The sequence below is a fragment of the Cantharellus anzutake genome (assembly GCF_015039405.1).
Source record: "Cantharellus anzutake strain C23 chromosome Unknown EI90scaffold_5, whole genome shotgun sequence".
Lineage (NCBI taxonomy): Eukaryota > Fungi > Basidiomycota > Agaricomycetes > Cantharellales > Hydnaceae > Cantharellus > Cantharellus anzutake.
In genome coordinates this window covers 723,640-747,511 of record NW_024066955.1, presented here as the reverse complement: position 1 = coordinate 747,511, position 23,872 = coordinate 723,640, and the positions used below count along the sequence as shown (strand labels likewise).

Genomic DNA, 23,872 nt, shown 5'->3' with positions numbered 1-23,872 from the left:
CATGTTGATTGTTCCTTCTTATGTACTGTCGAACCGCTTTTACCCTGCGCACCCTTTGGTATATGTATAAGGACACAAGACACTGGGCGGCCTCGTTTGTGCATATATTCATATATCTTCTGTACAGAGTGCAAACTCAAAGAATCAATGGTGGGGGAGCGATAGACGCAATAAGGAAAGATGTGGACCTGAGATTAGCGGTGATTAAGATTTGATTGTTGGTTCCTCGGCAACGATTACACAGGGCCGCTCGAAGAAAGCTTTTGGTTCTGCAAACAGGGTCAAGGAGCATTACTACCCCCATTATCGGATTTCTGATGCTCTGCCCTCGCATCGGTCTGATCCGAACATGTTTAAAGGAGTGAATGGACGGATTCTGAACAGAAGCGAAAACACGCGACAATCCTTCAGTATTTGGCAGGAGAGGACGACGAGCTGGTGCAAGCGTTTTTCTAAATGGCGCGAAACGGCTTACCCATGATTGGAACCCAAATTAAGCAGTCCCGTCAAACAAACAAGAAAAAAAAAGAAACAAAATAAGTTGATCGACAGCGTGGAACGTCGAGGGAATTGTAGTTATTGTTATTGCGCCAAATAGACTTGACACTGAGTTCTGGCGTCGCGAGTGACCCGTTCCATCAGTTTCCCCGACAACATGTTTGTGAATTCGACGGTGATGGTAGCGTGCAGCTGGTATACTCTTCCCTCGCCAACGTGCGTCGGCCACAAATGCCGAGGTAGACGGACGAAAAATGGCGTGACGTCTCCTCGACGGTGATCTGGAATGCGTTGAGCGAAGGCGATAACGACGGGCGGGGTTGGTGCTCTTTCCTCGGAGGCGGTATAAGAAAATGGCGTCATGTCTGGGGATTCGCCTTGCAATTTCAAAATAAATGGTCCAACCGTCGTCTGGATGTTGTTTATGGCCTTGAGAGCGTCCATGGCTCCGGAACGAAGGTGAGAGGAGTCCAAGATAAGGTACCCCTTGAATTCGCAGGCGGCGCTTAGCAGACGTTATGCTCTGAGTGACACTCTGGCATTTAGGTAACGACGGAGATGGGCTCACGTATCGAAGGCCGTGACTGTCTGTATCGGGGTGTCCAGTTGTATGGTAAGGGCACCTAGCTTAGCATAGGACGACATGGCTTGCCGACGACCAAAGATTAGGATGGATCGATGAAGAAAGACACAGTGGATCGGGGAAGGACGAGGAAATTGACACGGGTCCCCCCAGCTCATGATCCTTATTTGAAGGCCAAGGAGGAGGGGGGGGGGGAAAGAGATCTTTCAGCATGCTCGATCGTCAAAATTTACTGATGTGTATGGGTAAGACCAAGTTGTCCACATATGGTCAAAGTGCTTGCAAGGTTCTTTAAACATCACTGGGGACTCGCCAGCGCAGGTGGTGTATATGGAATAACCACTTTGAGCAATTTGTGCTGCTAAGCCGAGAGGGAAAGTCAGTTCACTGACTGCGAATCAGCAACGAAGGTAAAAAGTTCGAGAAAGAGAAGAATTAATTGTTGAGAAATCACCGCAAGGAAGCGAGGCGGGCATTTTGGCGTCCTCGAGTCACAGGGTGCTTTTTTTTTTTTTGCGGGCATGTCTTTTTTTACATGTCCAGGAACCCGGGAAAAGCATTACATCAGTTTGGCGAAAAAGAAAAGACGGAGACCAGGACTTGGGAGCAAAGGGCCAAGAAGGAGCGGGATGAGATCCTAGTAGAAGATCCACTGGGAATCGGTCACACAAGCTGTCCAACTGATATTGGTCAAGTTCCGTGTGCACTTTGTGAGATGAGTTTCCCCGCTGGGTACGGTTGCTCCTTTGGGAGGGGTGGGTGCATACATCCAGTTATCACCGCCTCTCATGTAAGCGGACAAGGGCCAGACGAAACTGATCGAATAAAGTGTTTTCGCTAGCTGAGGTTCCTTCGCGGAGTAACAAAGGTCCAAGGGTCGGAAAAGCGATCAGGACGATAGCGACGGACCCAATTTGGCAAGTAGTCTCTGGACCACGTTTCACAACTCTTCTGTTCTTGCTGGTCATTTCATAGTTATTGCTTGCATCCACTTTCGCACTCGATTGCAGCGGCTGGCCGTTCAGGGCCTCTCGGAGTGTGCCTTCCTCCAATTTTCAGACCTTACATTTTACGTTCAGCGGGGCTATACACTCGTCACAACTCGTGCAAAACGTGCAACTTGCAACGCTCCGTAGCCTGTACATTCATTCGTGATGCCTCTCCCTGACGAGGTCAATACTCTACGTATGCCAAGATATAAAGGCGATAAATGTCTAATTCCCATGCGCCACGTTCTGTAGAGACGCACACAAAAAGTTGCCAATCTCATTGGAAAGTTCGAGCAAGTGAACAAACGGAACGTGGCTTCCAATGCGAATACGCCCCAGCCTCCTCCCCAACCCATCAAAATACCTTCTAGAATGACGCCATCACAAGAACCCACGAACGCAATGACGCTTGCTGATGACTTCAAGAAGGATGCGTTTCATCTCGAGGCGGAATCGATTCCCAAAGAAAGCAGGTTGGACACGACCCCGAGCTCGCCCGGAACCTCGCGTGAGCCTGCTGTCAACAGCGAGGTTGCCTCTGAGACTCCCATCCAGGATAAAGCTGAGAGCAATTCTCCTCATCAATCAGAGATGCCTGAACCCAAGGTCGACCCCACACCATCATCGACGGACCGACTTACGGTTCCGAGAAAGACCTCTGCGTCTTTGCGTAATGCCTCGAAGCCATCGACGCCTGCGAAGACTATCACCACTACTCCGAAACCCTCGCCTTCGACTCGTGCTACTCCATCAGTCGCAGCGGTGAAACTCTCGTCACGTCCGTCCGCCACCGTCACTCCATTCGTTCAGGTTCAGGTGCTTAAGCCTCAGCCCACTGGAGCATCTGTTGCGAGTGTATCGACACAGGCCAAGACTACGACTCCACTTCGCACTCAGAGGACACTTTCAAAGACCGCTACCCCTCCTCCCACCACAAGAGCAGCGCCACCTACCACAGCTTCTAATCTTCGCGCTAAGACTCCATTGGTAACGACTCCGAGAACGAGCACGTCTCGGCCGCCGCTGACCGCACCCACCGCATCTTCGTTGGCGAAGGCTCGTACCGCACCTGTCACTGGAAATGAGACGCCGAAGGCAAGAACTACTGCAGCCACAAAGAACCCTCCGTCGGCAATGAAGCCGTTCGCGGGCAAGGGTCCGTACTTCTCTTCACTCACACCCGTCACAAGTAGAAACTGACTATACCACGAACTAGCGACGGCCGCCACACCTTCAGCCCCGAAGGTCCCACAAACACCTGCGAGGAGTGTAAAGGCCTCGCGCCACAGGTCCCTTTCCATCTGTTCGTAAAGCAAAGTCCACGACAAATGACCCACCGTCACAGAACGGCCTCCGCCGTCCTCGGGCAAGTCTTCCAGGGGGTGGACCCTCTGCCGCGGCATTAGCCGCCCGAGCGAAGGTGGGAGCAAATGCGCCCCCAGTACCGTCCGTCCGCAAAGATGCGCCAATCAATGAAGTGCCAGCCTCCGCCGCTGACACTGTGGCTGTGGTTGAGCCTCAGCATCCATCACGACTACGGAGAACGGGACACACGATCAACTTGGCAGTGCTGGTTCTCCTCTGAGGGTGAAGTTGCACCTGGTGATGCCATTCCTTCATCGCCCTCAGAGCCGCTTACTCCCGAACGGCTGAGAGATGATGAAGCCGAGAGCGAGGGAAAAGATGTACAATTGGACGACTCGGAGGCAGTTGCGATGTTTGAGACTGTCGGCCTTTCCACACCGAGGCTGGATGTGGAAGAGACAGAGTTCAGGGTCCCCGTCATTAGCGGCGAACCTCAGAAGTTGGAAGATGATGGCGTTGTCACTCGCGACCCCGGCGAGGTGGAAGCACAGAGTTTCAAGCAACCAGTCGGAGATTCTCCCCTGCTCAATGTGGTTTCGAATGAATAAGATAACTTCAACCTCGAATGTTTGGAATGTCACGTCTGTTGATGGTGCCAGGGATTGTGTTGCGGCACGGACGGCAAGATGAAGCCCACTGAGGGCCTGATTTCCGAGGAGCTCTCTTACATTACATAGTTCATTTGTTTCACAATCATTCACGATGCTTTGGCCCTGAGTTTTGCGCTCTCACTCTCCCTGCAGCTCGTATCATACTCCATCAGCTATCTACGAAACAGGTTTGTCATGCTCCCTGTCCCTTACGCCTGTTGCCATCCAAGTAGTCGATACCCTCCAGTTCTTGGCCATAATAATCTTATCATTGTTTCTCCAACGTCATGAGTGGTCTCGGCGCTTAGCAGTTCCAGAGTTCAGAAGAAGTGGATTTTGTTGTGGGACCCACATAATGATTTGTAAGGCGCTTTCACGAGCGGCTCCCCGCTGATGTGATGACCATAACCAGACATGCCTATTTGGTGGTTGTACAAATGAATGATGGGATTCCTGAACCGATAATCGTTCAGGACCTGGCTTGTCCAAGTGGATTGGGACATCTCGGATGTCCGTTTCATCAGTGTTGAGCTGCTGAAACGTCACCGGCGGGGAAATCGTTCGATTCCTTATACCAACAGAAGGATAAAGAGTGGCTGAATTGAAATACTCAACAAGTCGTTAAACGCTGAGCGATTGGGCGGAACAGCTTTGTGCACCATAGAAGGATCCACATGGACAGCAAGCATGCACTCATATAGAGTATGATCCGGATTGGATCGAAAAAGCATTACGGACGGCCCTGCGCGAGTATCACAGATCGCCACTTAAGGAAGGCCCCATGTCAACAACACGCCTCGATCTAATGGGCAATCTGGGCAGCGATTATACGGCGAGACAGGTTACGAATCTCATTTACACACTCTAGTTCAATGAAACGCATCCATCCATCTTCAGCCCTCAATTGTTGCAATCGAAGAGATTGATAAGTGTGGGACAGATTCCGGCCGTTGCGCTATCAGAAGGGTGGGGAAGAACCATGACTCCACGTTTCCGCTTGAACGTAATCATTCGGCCCAGATTCAAAGGGCTAACTCTTTTGGCCATTTCGAGCTGTAATGACCCCAGAAAATCGCTGTTGTCCATACTAAGTTAGATCGCCTAACACTCTAGGCTAATCTTGTCTCGTGAAGATATCCTTTGTCTGGAAGAGCCTCAAGTGGCTTCGAAGACTGGCGCACCAAGGCCACGAGGCACAATATTACCGTAAAGGTACGCTGCCACGGGTGCAGAGAATTTATGGCAAAAGCTGTCAACGGAATCAATTTGTAAACAACCACAGCCTCATGCCATTTGGCGTAATGTGTATGCGTGTTTGTATGCGTGAATATTTTTTATGTCAGCGCCTCCGAAAATGCGTTGGCAATTTGGCTCCTACAGCTGACAACTCGATGTTCACTGTGATATAGTACCGTTAAGAATTCTATGAGGTGTCTGCGAGTGGGAGGTCTTATCCATGCTATGTGGCTGTTCTTACTTCCTGGAATTCACTCAAGCCGGAATATTTCGCTTCCGTTCTTCAGGGCGAACGTCTTCGACTTTTGGGACCTCGGAACAACGCAGGATATTGCATTGCGTTTAATAAGCATGCTTCTGGCTTCTACTTGCTGCGCTTGTGTGCCCTCTTTCATGCAGTAACCTGGGAGCAATGACAGCTCGGCGTGTGGAAACCCTTTCCATGAAACTAGCATGACGAAAGCGGTCTAGAATGGACCATCCAGTTCTCACAACAAAACGCTCTGTTGGGTCGCCCCTGCCGGATTCCCGAATCACATATCGAAATGATGCTGCTTTTTGTTATGTGCGCAAGTCCTGAAGGAACCAGCGACGTCCACGGTACTCAGCTTTTCGCTAGAAGCTTTCCACATGCGATATTCTTCGTGTACCGGATGATGTAGCGGTATCACTCAACCCAGTTTCTGAACAGAGAAAACAGTGCAACTATCTTTGTCCAATTCAGAGAAATTCGGATCAGAAACTGCCTCCTCCCAGGTACGATGCCGTATTCCTCGGGGCTTGCGGAAGTTGCCTACTTTCCTGCGTCATTGTGAACTTCATGTCCCAGGGGACATGAAGGGCTTCATCACTTTCTGTTCGTCCCCACAAATGCTTGTAAATCTGGTGAATCCATTCTCGCGTGTCCCTTTCTGTAGTGTCTTACAAATTTGTCCCTTCACCCTTCGGTGACAGCTCGACACGAGGTGATCGCCGCAATTTGACTTGATCTCCAAGAGAACAGTCAACTATTTTGCTAATTGGCAGTTACCATGTTTTCAGGAGCTACTCGTCCCTGTTCATCTCTTCCTCAGCTTCTCCTTCCATTATATAAATCAAGCACAATATCAATACGGCTGCAGGTTTCGCAACTGCCAGTCAGCGGTTCTGGGGATCCTAGTCCACTATGCCTCAGTGTTAATCATCGTCATCTATCAGACGCACTAGCAGCACCCTCGATTGCAGGCAGAGATCAGCGGCCCACCCTAGCCGACGACGTACTAGTGTGGCCGGCTATACCTGTACACGATCTGGTTCTTCCGAATGAGGGCCAAGGTCGATGTTTCTACTTATCGCCATGCCCAGCTGCCAGAATTTATTCTCTAGCTCTGTACCTCCTTTATTCCGACTGCTAAGGTTGCGCCGCGACGCCCAACTGGTGTAAATTACGCCCACTGCATGCTCTATCGCTTATTCGGAGGGAGTGTCACGAGGAAAAGCGTGCTGTAGCTCCTTGGAACGTCGGCCAAGAACGTTGCGCTCGACGGGTCGCTTCCGCTGAAATGGCGTTATCTATACCATCGAGTACCTAGAAGCGTATGTCGCTTGACACGGCCGCAGAACACCAACACCAACTAGTTCTTACATCTACATCGCCTCTTCTCTCCCTACCTCAGGTCTGTCCCTACAGGCATTGCCCTGTGTGCATAACAGCGCATTCATAGGCCATTTTGTCGCAGTTACTCCATTTGGGATGTTTTCACACGAGGTGCTGATCGCGACCAACACTCTTCCATCCATCTTGTCATCAATACCTAGGTACGATGATTCAGCGCCCGTGCTAGGTGTGTCCCACACAACGCAGAGTGGGACCGGTCATCTAAGCCCGTGGGTCCGACGGCCGCCATAAATACCGAACCGATCCCCTCCAGGTTTTCACACAATTTTCTTCCAGCCGGCAGGGCACGAGACATCACCCAGTTTGGCTCGGATCCATGGGTTGTATTGAATAGGTTGCACGCGTCTCAACAACAAAGTTGCAAAAAAGTGACTGACAAAGACGGTTAGATTGATATGGATATTCACGCGAGAAGGGTAAAGTCCGGTATTTTTTCCTCTCTGGTGGAAGTTGATCCGACCTAATGCTTGTCAGGGCGTCTCATTTAGCTTGAACAGTAGGGCGGGTCATGAGCCCTTTGGTGGAAGGAGACCGTTCCGATAGGACCCGGTTCGCTTGCGGCCACACATGCGTGAGGTAGCGAGTCGATTTTGCTGAATAGTCGAAAACCTATTAGCTCTGTGGCTTTCTTGTAGTTATCCTGGGAGGTGGATTAATGATTCAAGTGGAGGATCGTGGTTTTGCTACAGCATATGGGTTTTGTGACACGTCGCGTCATTTTCAAGTTTTGTTCAAGTATGCACTGCTATTGGAATAATAGCGCGTATCTCATCCCTGGGTTTGCCCGGGTGGTCTGAGTGTGAATGTGTAATGGTTACGTGAAGAGTTTTCCGTGTTTCGTTGCAGACTCCACTGGCGGGATGAATGGAATCAGCCGGATGGTGGTGACTTCCGGCCATTGCTCTATTGTCGCGTCTTTCCCTTCCTCATTGCGCGCTCCCCTCAGAGCAATGGAGAGCCGTTCCACTTCTTCCTCTGCCACCCCAACGCTGCCAAGCAACATCGTGCAGAGTGCAATTACCGCGAGCAAAGGTGTAACTGGTGTTGAAGCGTTTCTTGCCAGAACGGAGATCTCAAAGGTTAGCTTTGTCGGTTTTCTCACCTCTTTCATGTTCTTTACGCGCTCAGCGCGCATCCTGAGTTCCGGAGTTGTGTGCGGGCCTTTGGAATGCCCTTGATGGACTCCTTCGGGCTGCCATGTCCTGGGTTCTTTGCCCCCACGCGACAGTTGGAACGCGCCTTGTTGTCAACACGCTTGAACCCGTCCTGCCCACACTCGCGTGTCTCCCGCGTCATGCGTCCACCTCCCCTTCCTATATGGTTCAACGGTTAACTGACATATCCCTCTTGCCCTTTTCAGCTGAGTCGCGCGCTCAAAGCTCGTTTATCTTACGCATCGTACAAAGCGACACACAACTTATCTCACGTTCCTTTGCAAACACTTGAGGACAGTCAACTCACTACCGCCTCAAGTCGCCAGACACTTCATGAATCTTCTCAAACAAGCTTACGTACGAGACGCGAGTCCGCCTCCTCATCGGGCGCTAGGAGTCCCCGCCGTCGCTCGCTAAGCAATAATAGCATAAGCATGCCACCACCCCCAGCACCCACCTCTTTGTATTCTGCTCTTCTTGGCGGTGCGGATACTGACAGCAGTCATAACACACGCTCCGCAAAGCGTGCTCGGCACATGCAGACCGGGAGCACAGCATCCACCAGTAGCGCAGTATCAACGAAACCATCCACCCGCGCGTCGCGTGCCTCCTCGCGTCGGAGACGTGCTCGTGCCACTAGTCCCGGTGGTAGGTCCATCGGAAGCACGACCTCTGTCCCCACTGACGGTGGTGACGTTGACATGGTCGATGCTACAACGGAGATCGAAGACATGACGGCCGCGGCTGCACTTACATCTATGCTCCACCAATCGACGGGCGGGAGTTCTGGTGGCATGCCTTCCGTCCCGCATTCACCAGCGCCATCGCACGCCTCCTCATTTGACCATGAAGGACTCCCACGCGCTCCTATTTCATCCTCTCGTGAACGAGGCAGACATTCGCGGTATCCATCCAATGCATCAGACTCTGCAATGCTATCCCCCCCGTTGTTTGCCGTTGGTCAGGCTAAATCTTCTAGCACAACCCCTAAAGGGCCTTCAGATGCCGACGCTGCCGAACTCATGCTGTTCCTCGCCACATCTCCGTCTCCCGCGCGTCCTAGCGTGTCTTCACGCCCCCCAGGAGCTGCTGCTAAGGCTGGGCGCGTGTTATTCCCTGTCACTTCTAATGAAGAGGCCGAAAGTGGTTCCAAATCATTGCTGCCAGCTCCCCCAATAAATTTATCTTCCACGAGCCTAAACAACAATAACCCAGAACAGATTGCGCCTCCCATGAATAACGACCAGCAGGAGGTGATCAGCACTGCTGCCCTTCTTCCACCTCCACCCTCTCCTACTCGTTTCTCTGGATCGCAGGAGACGCGTGTTGATACTTGTGAAGAAGACGCAACTGGAGGCAGTCAGTCCACGCTCTATGACGGTGTGAGCACAGGAGAAACTGAAAAATTGAATTCAGGCCTACCATCCCCTCTGAGCACATCCTACCGTGGGAGCCGTGCATCGTTTCCGTATGGCATGGAGACACCAGGAATTGCCCCACCACCGAATTTCACACAACCTATTCCTTCCAGTAACAGTGACTGTGCTCCTTCCACACATTTCCTCTATCCGGACCCCGATATGCCGCAGAGTGGTTTGGTAGAAAGCCACATGAGTTTTTCGGAATATTTCAGCGTATCCCCCGCGTCATCTACGTGGGCAATGACCCCCAATGCCCATACCTTCCCTCGGACTACTGGTCAAGGCGGCGCTGCTGCGGCTGTTGGGAGAAGGCTCTTCCAGGATGAGGAAGAACCATCTGCGCCGTCATCGGAAGGACAAGGATCTCAGGGACAGATGGCGCTTCTATTCCCCTCCCGTCCTGCAAATAAGGGTGGGACAGGTAAGAACGATGGACAACATCATGGGGCAGATCTTGTGGGCGTAGGCAGTAATTTTTGAGATTTTCTTGTACCAAATTTTAGCATTATTCTTTTAATATGGATTTGTTGTAACACCGGTAAGAGTCCATTTGCATTTCTCTGGTCTGAGAATGCTTACTCAGAGATGCTGGGTTGATTTGCGACAGTGAAACAGGTCTTGTCTCGTACGTCAGCTTGCATCGTCCACATTGGCTAAACGCCTTGTATCACCACTACATGCCATCCGATTTGTTGTTCGAAACTACATCCCCTGATAACTTAACTCCACTCGTGCGCGATTAAAACACCATTCATCACGGCTGTGTCGATTCTGATCGACCCGTCAATTTGGCCATTCTGTGGGAGCGACTGACCAAGAATGCACACGGCTAGCTCGGTCCTCTACAAATCGTAATTCCCACATCACTTTCTTATGACCGTTATATCTTCTGTTTGTCCGTTCACCGGCCTAACCAACTGAATTTCGTTCTTATCAAGCGTTCGTCCGGAGCAAGGCGCCAAGAAATCCTGCCCTGCCTGCGTCGCTACCTCGGCGCGTTGTCAGGATTAGTTTCACGTCCGCCGCGTGTTGCTCAACGTACGATCAAGGCGGTTGCACTCAATCCCAGCCCTGGTATGGCCCACGTCTTATGCTCTCGCTTTCCATCACATGGGTTAACAATTGTCCATCCGATTGTGACTCAATATCGCCAAGAGTTTCCGTTTGCACTTCTATTCTGAATGCGGACATATCTTCTGTAGTATTACTGGCATGCAGCGATTGGACTCTGTGTCTGTGTCTGTGTGTGCTCTTGCAGCGCCTGCTATTCCAAGGGACAGGCCAGTTGATTATACAAGCATCCATCCAACAACTTTCTATTATACATCGTTCAATTTGCTCTCGGGTTGTTTGCATGCATTGTAAACAAGCCTCTCCGGCAATGGTGTCTTGATTCGCATGTACTTTTTCTTGTACACTACTCCAGTAATTACACAGGAGCTGTCCGTCAAAACATAGAACCGGCTCGTGGGTGACATGACCTTGAATATTAGTTTGGTCAGAGTTAGGGAAAGTTTATCATAGCTTGGGTTGTGAGTTATGCATGAACGCGATTCGGTGCCCAATGGTGGGGAAGAACTGATTCTGCCCTGATAGACCGGGTAAACGAATGTAGTACGCAATATTTCGGGCCAGATATCCATCATGTACGGATGAAATCGTATTGGAATCGAAGCATTGGTGTTGGTTATGCAATCGCCAACGCAACTGCTAGGATTCTATGCATCTAACATCCACTCAGTAGGAGGACTTTGAGCCATTGGGTGGGATGGGAATGAGCAGCTTGCGCCTTGTTAGAATTAGCCTGAGAAATGGTGTGGTCAGACGTAATTGTTATCGCCCGGAGATGGGAGGCCCCGGCTCATGATCGAGCCAGGATTGTACGTTCGCGAACTAATGCTGTCGGTTGGCCCTTCACCACTCGGCTATCCTGGGCAACGTAAAAGACATTGTGAATGTAAGGGATAGAGGGCAGAGCTTTGTACCCTTTCGTTCGATCTTCGTGCACCTCCTTCGGCCGTCCGCCTAACATGACGTATGACACCTTGCATGATATGGGATTGATCGAGAAGGAAATCACCTAGCCAGATAAGGTTTTTCTCGCAGGTTGGCAAGTGGTTCTGGTATTGAATGATCGAACGTATATCGTAGTGAGGCGAGAAAACACGATTCGGTGAAATGCGAATTAGGGTGTTGTAACTGACAGCGTGAAGACCAAGAAGAGTACTAAATCGCAAGTTACCAGGATGACAAACCAAAGGTCTGAGGATCATTAGCTTTGCCGGCCCACTGATGGAAGGTATTCAAGCAGAGCTTACAAGAGATATGTAAGGAATAGTAGTTCCAATATTTGAAGCGAATCTGACTGGCGGCATTAGCGAACGGACAAGGCGTACGAGTTGACCGCGCAATGCATGGAAACGAATTGATCAACAAGTTCAGATGCTTGAGTCGACTAGGGCAGCCCCTGGCTCTCATGGCTAGGGGAGCCAACAGCCATGCTCAAAGGCATTCTGCTCAGTTGCTTCTACGGCTGCCTACAGATTGATCACCCATCCACGTTCATCGTCTCGGGTGGCGCGATAGGGGGCTCCGTCTGCACAGAGCCCGCAGTTGTCATATCAAATTTCCAATTTTGTGCGCCGCAATGTGAATCAGATACCATTCTGCACACTAAATCTGAGTCCACCCCCGACACCTGCTTGGTATCCCCGGGAAATCTGCAGGCGGAGTGGCCGGATTAAAAAGCATAAGATGGAAATAACTGGAGGCCTCCTCTTGGTAATGCACCGCAGGATATTGTATGACAAATAAATGTTTGGTGCTGGAACTTGACCCTGAGTCAAGTCCGGAAAGGAATCGTTATCAGCCCAACCCACCTGACGTTAAAATCTTCATATGGGAGATTATCCGCAACGCCCTATGATTATAGGTCTGCCTTGGGACAAAACAGAAGGCTGCGAATCAAGAGGAAAGTGTGTCAGATACGAGAGACTAGAATCAACGAACCGCATCTTGTTTGAATGCCCTCACAACAGTGGAAATGGCATCTGGTATACCATGAAGCGTGTACATAATGAGGAAAATCGCATGACCACAAAACATGGACATCTCACACACAATGGCAGCGCCATTAATCGGGTTGAGAATGAAGACAACAAGACCAAAGCATGATGATGGAGCGAAAGCAGATTTGAAAACCAAGGTGCCACAGGGTAATGAACGCCCCCAAAGGCAGAGACAAGCCTCGTCAAGAACTAAGCAGTCGCCAGCCTAAGACAAGCGTTAACGAGAAACTCCCACAGGAGATTACTTAACCAGCAGAGAGAGATATGAGAGCAAAACCTCCAGTAAACAGAACCTGCAGCGGAGCCCTCAAAGATGGAACACGGCAACCCGTCAGCTATATTACTTCGTGCCCTATTCGGTTAAGCGGCCGAACAGGGCGTGGGAAAACGGATTTGGCCGACAACCTACGCAGCCACATAAGACCTTGTGGAAGCCACCCCCTCAGTTCTTACGTTGCGAGTTCAGTCAAGCAATGATGATGATGGTGATAAATCTCCCGCAGTCTCGTGATGTCGTACGTAGCAGTGCGGCTGTCCCGCCGTAGCGTACATGAGGGGGACTTTCTATACATGATGTGTGGGTATCGTCTGGTGTCAGTGATCCTCGGGTTCTGTGGTGTCGGTGGGTATTGTTGTGGTGTTAGAGAAATAGAAAATGAGGAAATAATTTATTGTGTTCGTCTCGCCTGTCTTTTTTCCTCTCCTCCGCCGTTGCTTCGTTCTGGGCCTGTTGTGGTCTCTCGTCTACCCTGCTGTCAGAGTCCCTGGGGTCGTGCTTCTCTCCGCGTGGCGGCCGTCGGTCTGGTGTTTGTCACCTGTTCTGGACTTCTTGATGAAGGACGCAAGTCGTTCTATGCCTTTCACTTTTCCTACGAGGGTGCGGAACCTGGTCCGGTTGCTTGCGTCCAAGTATGTGTCTGTGTCTGTACACTTGGGGGCATTCCGATAGGATGTGGGTCCTCGTCTGTGTGGGTTTGCCGCATTGGAGATCACAAGTTGCTCACTGAATCCAAGTTCTTACGAGGCGCCGCGTTGTAGACAACGCGCTGACTGGAGAAGCTCGCACTGGTGGCGTCAGTTGCGACCTGGTTTAATCGGTTCGAGTGGGTTTGGTAGTTGACGCATGCACAGGAGTGGCTCTGCCGCAGGTGTGGCTAGAATTATATTAAAAACCTCAGCCAGTTGTAACACTCTGCGGTCCCACTGCCATTGGGATCTTGCGAAGATGGTGGGTGCCCAATCATGCGGCTTGAGATGATACCCCGATGTGGGACACCCATTCGGACGCACTTCGATTATGTACAGACCACCGAGACAAGCAATAATTTCATTTGTGTAACACTTTCTTTGATGCTCCCTTTATAACCTGATTGGGTGTATGCGCCTTGCAGAGTCAGCTGGTGGGGTTGAATGCATGTCCCCTACTTCAAGTCATAAGAAGCGGGCAGGTGGAATGGAAAACCTCCATCCTCAACTGGGAGCCTGCCATGCCCGTTCATCCGTGCTTGCGTACAGGTGGGTGGAGGGGCCACGGGTGGAGGGCTGAATGAAATTGTCTTAGGGGTCGTTTCGAATTTCGCGGTATCTCTGGGCAACATGTCAATATTTCAGCTGTTGAGGCCCCATGTCCCCATACGTAGAAGGCGTCTGCTAGCGGTTCGCAGATGTTTATCATCTGGTGAAGTATGAGCCCTACGAGCTTCCACGATGCGCTTCGAGTCACTGTGTTCTCTCCATGGCGGTGAAGAGGACTGCGCGCGCAACACTGCTTCTTAGTTCGGTGCCACATGGATAGAAGACGCGCGCATGGGTCTCGGATGCCGCATGTTTCCCGATGCGGAATGTCCGACTAGACTTCAGTCTTGTGTTGGCCGTTTTCGGGGCCGTCTTCCATTTCGAATATAAATTCAATGAAGCCAGTTGTGGACTTGCGTGTCGGTCCCGAGAGGTAACCAGCTCCGCTTCGCAATGAACGGTCAATGACATGGAGTAGTTCTTAGATGGCACCCCTCTTCGATGCATGTACCACAATTGCAATGAGGACTGTTAATCGGCCGTCTGGGTTTTTCAAGCTGATTATTCGATGAATGGATTCAACGGAAGCATTCGTGGGATCGATCTCACTCTATCCAACTCATAGAGGCTGGAGTCCTGCCTAGCATCTCATCAGACTTGACGTTTGTTTGAATCAAGAACAAGCTTACATAAGTAATTGTCAATAGAAACGGTATCGAGATAAAAGCGAGCGTTGCCAGCTAGGGATAAGCGCGTACTAGTCCTGGAAAACGTCGTGGCCACGTGGGTGCCACGAAAACAAGTTTCAAGACCATGGCGATGAAACGTTGATACATCCATCTGAAGCAGGTTATATTATATATTCAAGCCTGCTTGCATGTGTGAAAAGCTGGACAGCTACATGTTTGTCGCAGGTATGACTGGAATACACCATAGTGATCGATTATGCCTTCACTGTACTACAAGTTGCGCATATGGGAACGTGCCCCTGATTCAGTACCGGATCGGCACAGAAGTATATATGCATGCCTTTCCAGTCCAGCCGGCGAATGCATTAATGCTCACCCAATCGATGGCGAAGTACGGAGCGCATTGCAGCTCCAGACGGATGATCGATCTTTGCAAAGGGGCATAACTGCATCCATCGTGGATGTTCCAATGAAACAAGCTCCTGATCAAATATATGTATATACAACTTATTTCGGAAATTGTTCTTCCGAGGGTGTGAATGTCAGCTAGTAAGTAGGCTACGGAAGTAGTAAATGAAGGCATGACAGCAGGGGACAGAAAAATCTGCCGGTTGGGATTTCAACGTAAGTGATCTGGGTGGAGTCACCCGCTGCCAAAATCGGCATGTTTTGAACATTTTAATGGAAACCCCAATGGCACTGTGGAACCCCCCTAAATGTGGTGCTCAGATGCTAGCGGTACTGCGGTGACAACCTCCATCTTGAGCCCGGTGCAAAAGATATCTTGGTCTCGCTATCTTCGAGGCTGACTCAACGGGAGATTGCCCAGGTCTCGGGAGTGTCTGAAGGCACTGTTCGGAAGTTGCTTCCTATGAGCATCGCCGTTGCCGGGATGAGACATGAGGGCGATATCGAGTGCTTAGTTTTCATGCAGTGAATGTAACTCTGAAAGCTACCTCTACATTGAATGTTCTGGCTTACAATCTCAAGTTTCTCGACACCCTCATTGAACAAAAGCCTGATTTGTATCTCGATGAATCACAGGCTGCACTCGGAAATGAGCTTGGGATCGAAGCAAACACCCGGAAGAAGGTTTGTCTTCCCTCACCCAACTCACTTTCAAAGTTTGCCAGCTCCAGAAGCCAGCAGCTGAACGCGATGAACAGCTGCGAGCTGATTTCAGGAGGTATATGAGGGCAACTTACCGTACAGATCAACTTGTCTTTTTCAATGAGACAGGGGTGAACCGTCACACATCCTCGTGCACATATGGCTGGGCACTGTGTGGAGAGAGGGCGTGCCGACGCGATTTCTTTGTGCGTGGTACCAAGTTCGTACTGAACCTCTATCTGGGAACTTTGATGCTCAACTTTTACTCAGATACTCAGTTCTTCCCGTGCTGGGCCTAGGATCGGTACGCCATGAATCCCCGAGCACGCGGAAAGTCCGGCTGGGGAACCACAAAGTGAACCCGAGACCCGGCCGGAAGTTCAGTTTGGGGAGGTGGCGAAAGGTGAGGGGTGTAAATAAGTATGACAGCTATGTTATACACTCTGGACTGCGAAATTAAGTCAAGGTTTCTAGGCATGCTGGGACTGATTAAACAGGGATATGAGAGGCAGTGAATTCTTCAGAACCGCATAAAGATTTTATGGAGAGAGGCAGTAACAGGATATCGGAGTTGCGTCAAGATCTGTCTCTTGGATGCTCGGCTATGGAAGGGCCAGGGGTGAGCCCCGCTTGCTCTGGTGTTGTGCACGAGAGCAGGGTGCGGTGCATGAGACTGTTGGGGTTCGGGGGACACCTCCATGTTGCGAAGTTGAAGCATGTTTGGTTGAACTTTGAGAAAGAGAACGACTGGCCTATTCTCAGATGTCATTGGGGACCCCGGCGTTGAGCTGTTCATCCAAATAAGGAAACCCCCTTTTGTGAGCCACGATCTTGCCAACTTCTTTAGGCAAATGATTGACCTGCCCCACTTACCCGTTCGAATCGCAACCGACAGATTTTTCTGTCCCCTGCTGGAATAGCGCCTAGACTATATGTAATCGAGTATTTGGGAGAAGCCGAGATGCACTGGAAAGCCGCGCAAGCGCGCGCAACGCGGCTATTCAATCTCATTTAAGCTAGTTATGCAACGCTGTCACCTCGCCTACTACTTAATGGTGCGAGCTCGTTGCACAGCAGGCTCCTCCCAAGTTGCGGCTAATCCTCGGAAAAACCGGTGAGTGTTTGCACAGCTCAATTCAAACAAGTTACGTGTCCACGTGGATCCAACCTTGTCATATATCAAGTTAGTACTGTAACCGCTTTGTTCAACCTCGACCATATTCTCTATCTTATGGCCTTAAGAAATGATGCCGATGCGTCGCTCAACGAACAGCAGGTGCCCACGGCTACTTCTCCCTCGTTTGACGCCGCTCCCGGTGGTGACGAGCTGAAACGTAATAACATCCCCCCCAACTCTCACATCGCACAGTTGTCGTCGAGTCCGACGTCTCTAACCCCAAGAGAACCTCTCACTTCCCCACTCCGGGCACCCTCTGCATCTTCGTTTTCCTCTTCCTATGGCGCATCCTCAACAAACCCACCTACTGATTTGTATGATCATGAGAGCAAGGCAGGTCGTCAACTTGGTACCATCCCTGCCGCGTCCCATCCCTTAAGCGATTGGCATGGTGCCACTGAGCTTGGAAATAAAGCTCAAACTGGAGGAGGCGTTTGGCAATATTTAGTGCAGCTATTCAGGCATCAAGTGAGTTCGAGCACGGCCAGGAATGATGAGAAGGGGAATGGTCTCAAGCCTCCTACGCAGTTCGGCGGTGGTCGCGATTCGTCCGATCCTTCTGTGTTCGCGCCAGGGCGCAAAGATCTGGCCTCCATGATCACACGCCTCAAGAATCAGGAAAGATCTCACGAACAGCTTCAGCGGGATGGCTGCGAACTCGGAGGACCGAATGCGCCTGTTCGAATGCAATGCGGAAATACCGGTTCAATGGTCAGTGTACGCTGACCGTAAAATATCCTTCCTGAATATAAAACTTACTTGTAGGCTGAATGCGCTAATGATGGACTCAGTCACTACCAAGGCCCCGAGAGCGAATTCGATTTGGTGGCTCATGTACCCCCAGATGCATACATGACCTTCTCAACCCACGTTTATTTCGATGAGCTGAAGAAGAGTTCGTATGCACAGCACGCGAGTATTGTCTCTGTTAGGCGGTTTGGAGACAAGTATGCGAGAAAGCACAGGTGTCTTGTGCTTCATGTTGCTCGAGATGGGATGCCGGATTTCGGTCTTCGGATTGACTGTTTTCGAGATCATACCCTCTCACTCTTTCAAAGTATTTTTGGCCGTGAAACTCCCCAAGTATTTGACAGGGTGGGTCGATGTTCCTACACCATTATTTCGGTTGTCGTGACCAGGATTGCTATTCACTTCTAGGTAATTGTCTCTGGCGATCAGAACCTTCTCTATGATGATATATCAGGCGAAGAAGCTGTGTTAGATTTACCACAACCGGTTCCATTGCCTAAGTTCGGCATCATTTTCGAAACCGTCCTCACCGAATGCCGCCTTGACGATCGTTTTGCAGTAAGCATCCATCTTCCCCTCCCACCCTATCAGACGTACTAACCAATGATGAAAGAAGGAAAATTGTTGGTTTGTCGTCTCAGCTTTTGAGGAGTTGTTCGTAGACATATTCGGCGCTGGTTACACGAAAGGGGAGCCGATGTCTCCCCCTGTTACGAAACTGACCCGTTCCCGAATTGGGAACGCACTCGGCCTCCAGGATTCCAAATGAAGGGTGGCGTAGTTCTATAATGTTCCCAGCCTAAGGGCTCAGGTCCTGCTGCATCCACGGGGAATTGCAGATCGTTAAATCACTCGCTCCGCCTTCCGTTGGGCATTGCAAGCACCCCATCCCCATCTGGTTGGATATTCTTTATCACTAGTCTTGCATTGCTTGTGCGTCGACGACACGCAGATTCACAGGATGCTGAATCCTTAATACTGGTAACAAATTGGCAATGAAATGATATTCCGTTCCCTTTAGTCTCTCGTTCAGGCTGTGCGCGACCGCGTTATTCTACCATGACCAGATTTCACCTTCTTGTGTTTGCCTTCGACGCGCGGTTCTAACGACCAAAATTTGAAGGGGTGCCGACGCTACAATTCCTATTTAGGGGCCCGCTCCCCTTATTATCTCAAAATTGATGATGTGTCCGTTCAATGCTATACCCGTTGTTCTCGACCTGAGTGCACACCATGGATGTATGTCTCCTGCAAACGACCTGCACTAACTTGTGTTCTTTAAGGGACGGTCCAGTGCACTATGTATTCGTTATGGGCCACCAACACCAGAGACAAGCAAGTCCACCCCATAAATTGTTATCTCCCAGTCCAACACGCTGCCCAGCAGTTGTCGCACCTGAAACAAGGCTTTTTTGACGGCTAGTAGAAAGACGTGCATACATGGGTACAAGCAGACTAACTCTGCTCAAACAACCTTCGTCATCAACAGCCAAAGCGCTTGAAATGCGCCCAGAACAAGTCACAGCCAATGTTATAAATATATATATATATATGATTCCAATCCACAAATCTTGATTGTCGTATGCTGGTTCTTCATAAGGAACCGTTCTAGAACCGATCTCCGACAACCTATCTTGTCACTCGGAATCCCTAAGACCCAGCTTGCTTCGAATTTTGGCACGCGTCTGGCGAGCGAGTCGTGATCGTTTGGCTCCACCTTTCACATAGCGAGCACCGAACATTTCCGTCAATAGTTCCTCGACCATAGTGACCACAAACCAACAATTTTCCTGCACTAGCTCAGTCGATACTGACCGTGGGAGGGGTGGGATGGGATGGTGCTTACCGCGAATACATTGTATGGACCACACTCGATTAGAACAACCTCGAGCACTCTACCAAACTCGAGTAGCAAAATTGGTTGCGAAAGTTCCAATCGTGCTTCTTCACTGGACCTCACATCATGAAGCAGATTCGAATTCTCAGACACAGTAACCTTGGAATGAAGACATAATATGAATGATATGAAGACTTAACAACCGACTGACAACCCACCGTATCTAGCGCATTGGACTTTCCACGGTGCAGGGCAAATCGGGCCAACGACAACGTGTGATCCCGGAAACGATCAATCCGAAGACTGAAATTCGGCATCTCGTGCCGGGCGACCGCTAGTATAAGAGACCGGTGTCGCACCGCATCATTGTCCCTGAAGCGCACAACAGATGTAATGTACGCGTGCTGGGCATGTGCACTCGCCTTCAGGTTGCGAATGTAGGTGAGGGCGGAGAAGGTTGTGTAACCAATGACGGTTGGGGAGTTCGTGATTGTCGCATCCGGCTTTGAGGGTTCGAGTTCACTTTTGGTCTATGTTTAGAAGTCATCAGCGGCAGAACGAAACTCAGAACGAAGTTCACAAACCCTCACCATATCAGTGCCACCCTTATCGGAGTGACGATCCGAGCAAACAGATACCCCTGTATCTCCATAGAGGGTCCCATATTCACCCTGGTTCAGAAGTGCCGTGTATGATGACTCCTCTGCATTGAAGCGGAGAACCAAGGAAGCAAGCTCCTTAGGCCCAGGTGCAAAACGAACAGCCTCAGAGTTGGCTGAATGAATGTCGTGGCGGACATCCAGTGGAGCAGGAATGGCTCTCCCTTTCCCATCCACCTCCCCGTAGCTGCCTCTATATCCGTGAAATACAAATGGAGCTGTGACAATGGGCTCAGTGCCTGGTACAAAGGACTCTCCATGACGATGAGGCTCACGGCTGCTCTGTATACCAGTCGTGCTCCGAGTCCAGGGCAGCCAATGATCAAAAAAATGTAACGCATCATTCACAGGATTGCCGCCGAGGGTGGAAAGGAGTTCCGACGTATTGCGAGAAAGGACAAGTGAGCCAGTCGAGGACGTAGCATTGAAGGAGTAGACATGCGAGAGCGATTTGGAGACCTGGAAAGCAGACGTGGGGGGTTCGCGACTAACGACGCACGAGGTGGGGGCCACAACCCATCTGTCGGGTATGTCCACAGCCTGCGCATCAATGGGCTTTGACATGAGGTAGACAGTGCAAATGGTAGGAGGGTAAGGATAGCTAATGGTAGGAGCGTGCAAAGTCACCTTTCGGACTCGGCCTGTCAGTGCATGCTAGATATATAACAAACTCCAGTCGGTTTGATAAGATCTCAATAGAACCAATATTTGAGCCGTTGCCTTGGAGGGTTTAGGGAGCCTTCCCTTTTTTTTTCACCGCGGCAGCCAAATATGTATAGATTCTTATGGAGCGGTGTTTCTTCATTGCGACAGTCAAATGCAAATACTTACAGATCGGTTTTTTGTCATCACGGCAGGCGAATGTATTGGCACGAACAAGGCCAGCCGTCGGCTGTGTTCTCTGTCTTGATACCATCTCTCCTTTGTTGCTGATCAACTCAAATGTCGGCACACCATTGACTGAATCTTGTGTGACCAATCTCCGCTGCAATTGCATGTGGCTGTCTGACTCGCGGTGTGTGTTAATAGGGCGCTAAGGGCACGATCAGAAATTATGTACAAAAACGATGTAAAAGATATGGTTTTGTAAGCGTCAGAATTCCTAGCTATCTCCGAGGGTGAGTGTACGCTGGGATTGGTAGGTACGGATGCCGGCTCCTCAAATTGTTGGCCAGCCGAACGGCTTCGTGCCTCTTGATGCTTTGGAGTATCGCGGCGACGGGATAGTTGAAGCGGCACCTGAGAATGTTGGCCAGACGAACTCCTTCGTGCCTCTTGGTCTTTTGGAGAACCGCGCTTCGGGAACGAAAAGGGAGCTAAAACCGTTAGGCGCCCACATGGTGCCGCGTGTTTTAGAAACCACCCAACGTTTTCGCGAATGGTGAAGAGGGAAAGAAAAGACGCCCGAGCTGTCTCCTCGCTACGAGCAAGATGATAGGAAAGTGGAAGATGATGGAAAAAGGCGGCACAGAACGGTGAAAAAGGCCAACGCAGGATAACTCAACGTGTAAGTGCCGTCCATGCCTTTATCCATCGCGGCAAAGGAGAACCTCTTAGACCCAAAACCAGCTAACCACATTGGGTGCCGGGGGAGCCTCTAGACCACGGCAAGGTGGGTTCTCGTCCTAGAGGCTCCGACTCACTGTCTAATGCTGGCCACTGTCTGGAGCAGTGTCAGGACTGTTTCCCACGATGTTGACACACCTTACATACATGAAATAGCCTGTTTGAATAACTTCCAAAATATACAAATTGACCAGTAAATTAGGGAGAAAAATGCAAAATAGTTTTTGGACGTGAGTAGTGGTCCGGAAGTTTCCGTTCACTTTCTTATTTCCTCATTTCCTCTGATCCGCCGAAACAGTGGGTCGGTGGAGGCCTAACAGCCTCCACTTTATATCTTTTCTTTGGTCTGTTGAAACAACAGACCCGTGGAGGCCTAGCAGCCTCTACCTTATAATAATTTCTGGATCCGTCGAAACAACGAGTCTGTGGAGGCCTAACAGCGTCTACTTTCATTTAGTTCTGCAACGTGGTGTATTTTCTAGCGCGACGCTAAATTTCGGCACTCACATGGAAATATAATCTTCGAATTCAGTGTCGGAAAGCCTCGGAATGAACTCGGTTACCCAAAATACGTCGTTTTATCATGTTTCCGGACTTTTTCATGGAGATTAAATTTTCTTTCAGACTTTGCCTGTCCGCAACTGTAGTCCCACGGCATGGACACATATAATTTGAGACCAATTTGACCAGTAAATAATATAACAATATAACAATCAATTCGGACAACTCCGCAGCTCGCTGGTGGTCACGGGCAAGTCACGGGTCGTTCTGTGATCGACGCACCTAGCCTCCAGACTCCGTGATCACTTACCTCTCCAACCAAGAACGATCTCATGACGCCTGTTCGGATGCAGGACGGAAATATCAAAAGGTCGCGTCGGTGTAAGCGTTTGATGTGCATGTATGATATCCTTCCTAAAATCTACTCATAAGCTGGAAGCACCAACGATGGACTTAGTCTACAGCTACTCCCGGAAGTGGATTCGATCTGGCGGCCCATGTGCCCCCAGATACATACATGACCCACATCTATTTCAACGAGTCGAAGAAGAGTTCGCATGCAAATGTTGCTTCTGTTAGGCGGTTTGGAGACAAGTATGCGAGAAGGCACCTGTGCACTTCCCATTGCTTGAGATGGGATGCCGGACTTTGGCCTTCGGATCGACTGCCTTCGGGATCATGCCACCTCACTGTATTTTTCGCTGTGAAACTTCCCAAGTACTAAACAAGATGAGTCGATGTTCCTATAGTATTTTGGTTTTCGTGACCAAAATTGCTGTTCCTCTTCTGGGCGATTATCAGAACTTTCTCTTTGGTGATGTATAGGGCAAGGGAGCTGTATTGGATCTACCACAACCCGTTTCAATTAATTAATAAGGAGACTTCAGTCACGATCAATAGTTCGCATGCTGGTATACTCCATACAGGGATTTTGAGGTCTCGCCGCGCTGCGACAAAACCCCAAGAATTTCTGAAATACGTACTAGAAGAGCCGCTGCGCAGCTTGTGCCTTTCAAATTAGCGCTGACCATCGCGCTGACAAACCGAAAAAAATACGGCCGCAAGGCCCTACCTTGTACTCCGCACCTGGAGCGGAATTCTACACGAAAAGAGCAAATTGCCCGACAATTGGTTGAATAAACCATTTCCTCACGGTGGCAGCTCCGGACTTCACATGCACCCCCGCTGGGAACTCACATCTCTCAATTCAAACCCCAGTATGTATCGCGAAAAGTTAACTACTGGGGTCAAACAAACAAACAAATTAGCGCTGATCTAAGCTAAATGCCCCTTGCTTGTTATCATAAGTGCGCGCTGAAATCAATAATATGGACGGATCATCTCCCCTGCCTTCCCATGAGGACTGGCGCCCAGCATCCATCTCGGGCGTGTCGAGCACGCACAAAGATACACCAAAGTCCGGATCGTTGGGGAAGGCGGCAACTACTAGGACAGGTTTCTGAGTCGAGCGCGCAATATGATGTCTTACATGCTTTTTGTGTTGCCA

General features: G+C 50.1%; 5 protein-coding genes across 5 annotated transcripts; 3 read left to right on the top strand and 2 right to left on the bottom strand.

Annotated features, from left to right (window-relative positions):
* Positions 1 to 297: 297 nt before the first annotated feature.
* On the bottom strand, positions 298 to 1,427 carry EI90DRAFT_2066448 (uncharacterized protein). Its single transcript, XM_039052508.1, has 3 exons — positions 1,067 to 1,427; positions 476 to 1,003; positions 298 to 376 (listed from the first exon to the last, which is right to left on the bottom strand). Exons 1-2 carry the CDS (start codon positions 1,237 to 1,239, stop codon positions 583 to 585), a joined length of 594 nt encoding a protein of 197 aa, XP_038921823.1. The 5' UTR covers positions 1,240 to 1,427; the 3' UTR covers positions 298 to 376; positions 476 to 582.
* Positions 1,428 to 2,217: 790 nt separating this feature from the next.
* On the top strand, positions 2,218 to 3,601 carry EI90DRAFT_2066750 (uncharacterized protein). The gene is made up of 5 exons (XM_039052510.1): positions 2,218 to 2,266; positions 2,325 to 2,919; positions 2,983 to 3,226; positions 3,287 to 3,359; positions 3,416 to 3,601. Exons 2-5 carry the CDS (start codon positions 2,443 to 2,445, stop codon positions 3,474 to 3,476), a joined length of 855 nt encoding a protein of 284 aa, XP_038921822.1. The 5' UTR covers positions 2,218 to 2,266; positions 2,325 to 2,442; the 3' UTR covers positions 3,477 to 3,601.
* A 3,890-nt stretch (positions 3,602 to 7,491) lies between these two features.
* Positions 7,492 to 10,427, top strand: EI90DRAFT_2065864 (uncharacterized protein). The gene is made up of 3 exons (XM_039052507.1): positions 7,492 to 7,997; positions 8,279 to 10,031; positions 10,101 to 10,427. The coding sequence occupies exons 1-2, from the start codon at positions 7,722 to 7,724 to the stop codon at positions 9,971 to 9,973; spliced, it is 1,971 nt and encodes a 656-aa protein (XP_038921821.1). The 5' UTR covers positions 7,492 to 7,721; the 3' UTR covers positions 9,974 to 10,031; positions 10,101 to 10,427.
* A 6,679-nt stretch (positions 10,428 to 17,106) lies between these two features.
* On the top strand, positions 17,107 to 18,571 carry EI90DRAFT_3117003 (uncharacterized protein; the record flags this gene model as incomplete). Its single annotated transcript, XM_039062941.1, has 4 exons — positions 17,107 to 17,763; positions 17,818 to 18,147; positions 18,211 to 18,360; positions 18,416 to 18,571. The coding sequence occupies 4 exons, from the start codon at positions 17,107 to 17,109 to the stop codon at positions 18,569 to 18,571; spliced, it is 1,293 nt and encodes a 430-aa protein (XP_038921820.1).
* A 1,431-nt stretch (positions 18,572 to 20,002) lies between these two features.
* On the bottom strand, positions 20,003 to 20,992 carry EI90DRAFT_3035624 (uncharacterized protein). The gene is made up of 2 exons (XM_039058637.1): positions 20,180 to 20,992; positions 20,003 to 20,121 (listed from the first exon to the last, which is right to left on the bottom strand). The coding sequence occupies exons 1-2, from the start codon at positions 20,860 to 20,862 to the stop codon at positions 20,064 to 20,066; spliced, it is 741 nt and encodes a 246-aa protein (XP_038921819.1). The 5' UTR covers positions 20,863 to 20,992; the 3' UTR covers positions 20,003 to 20,063.
* Positions 20,993 to 23,872: the final 2,880 nt, after the last annotated feature.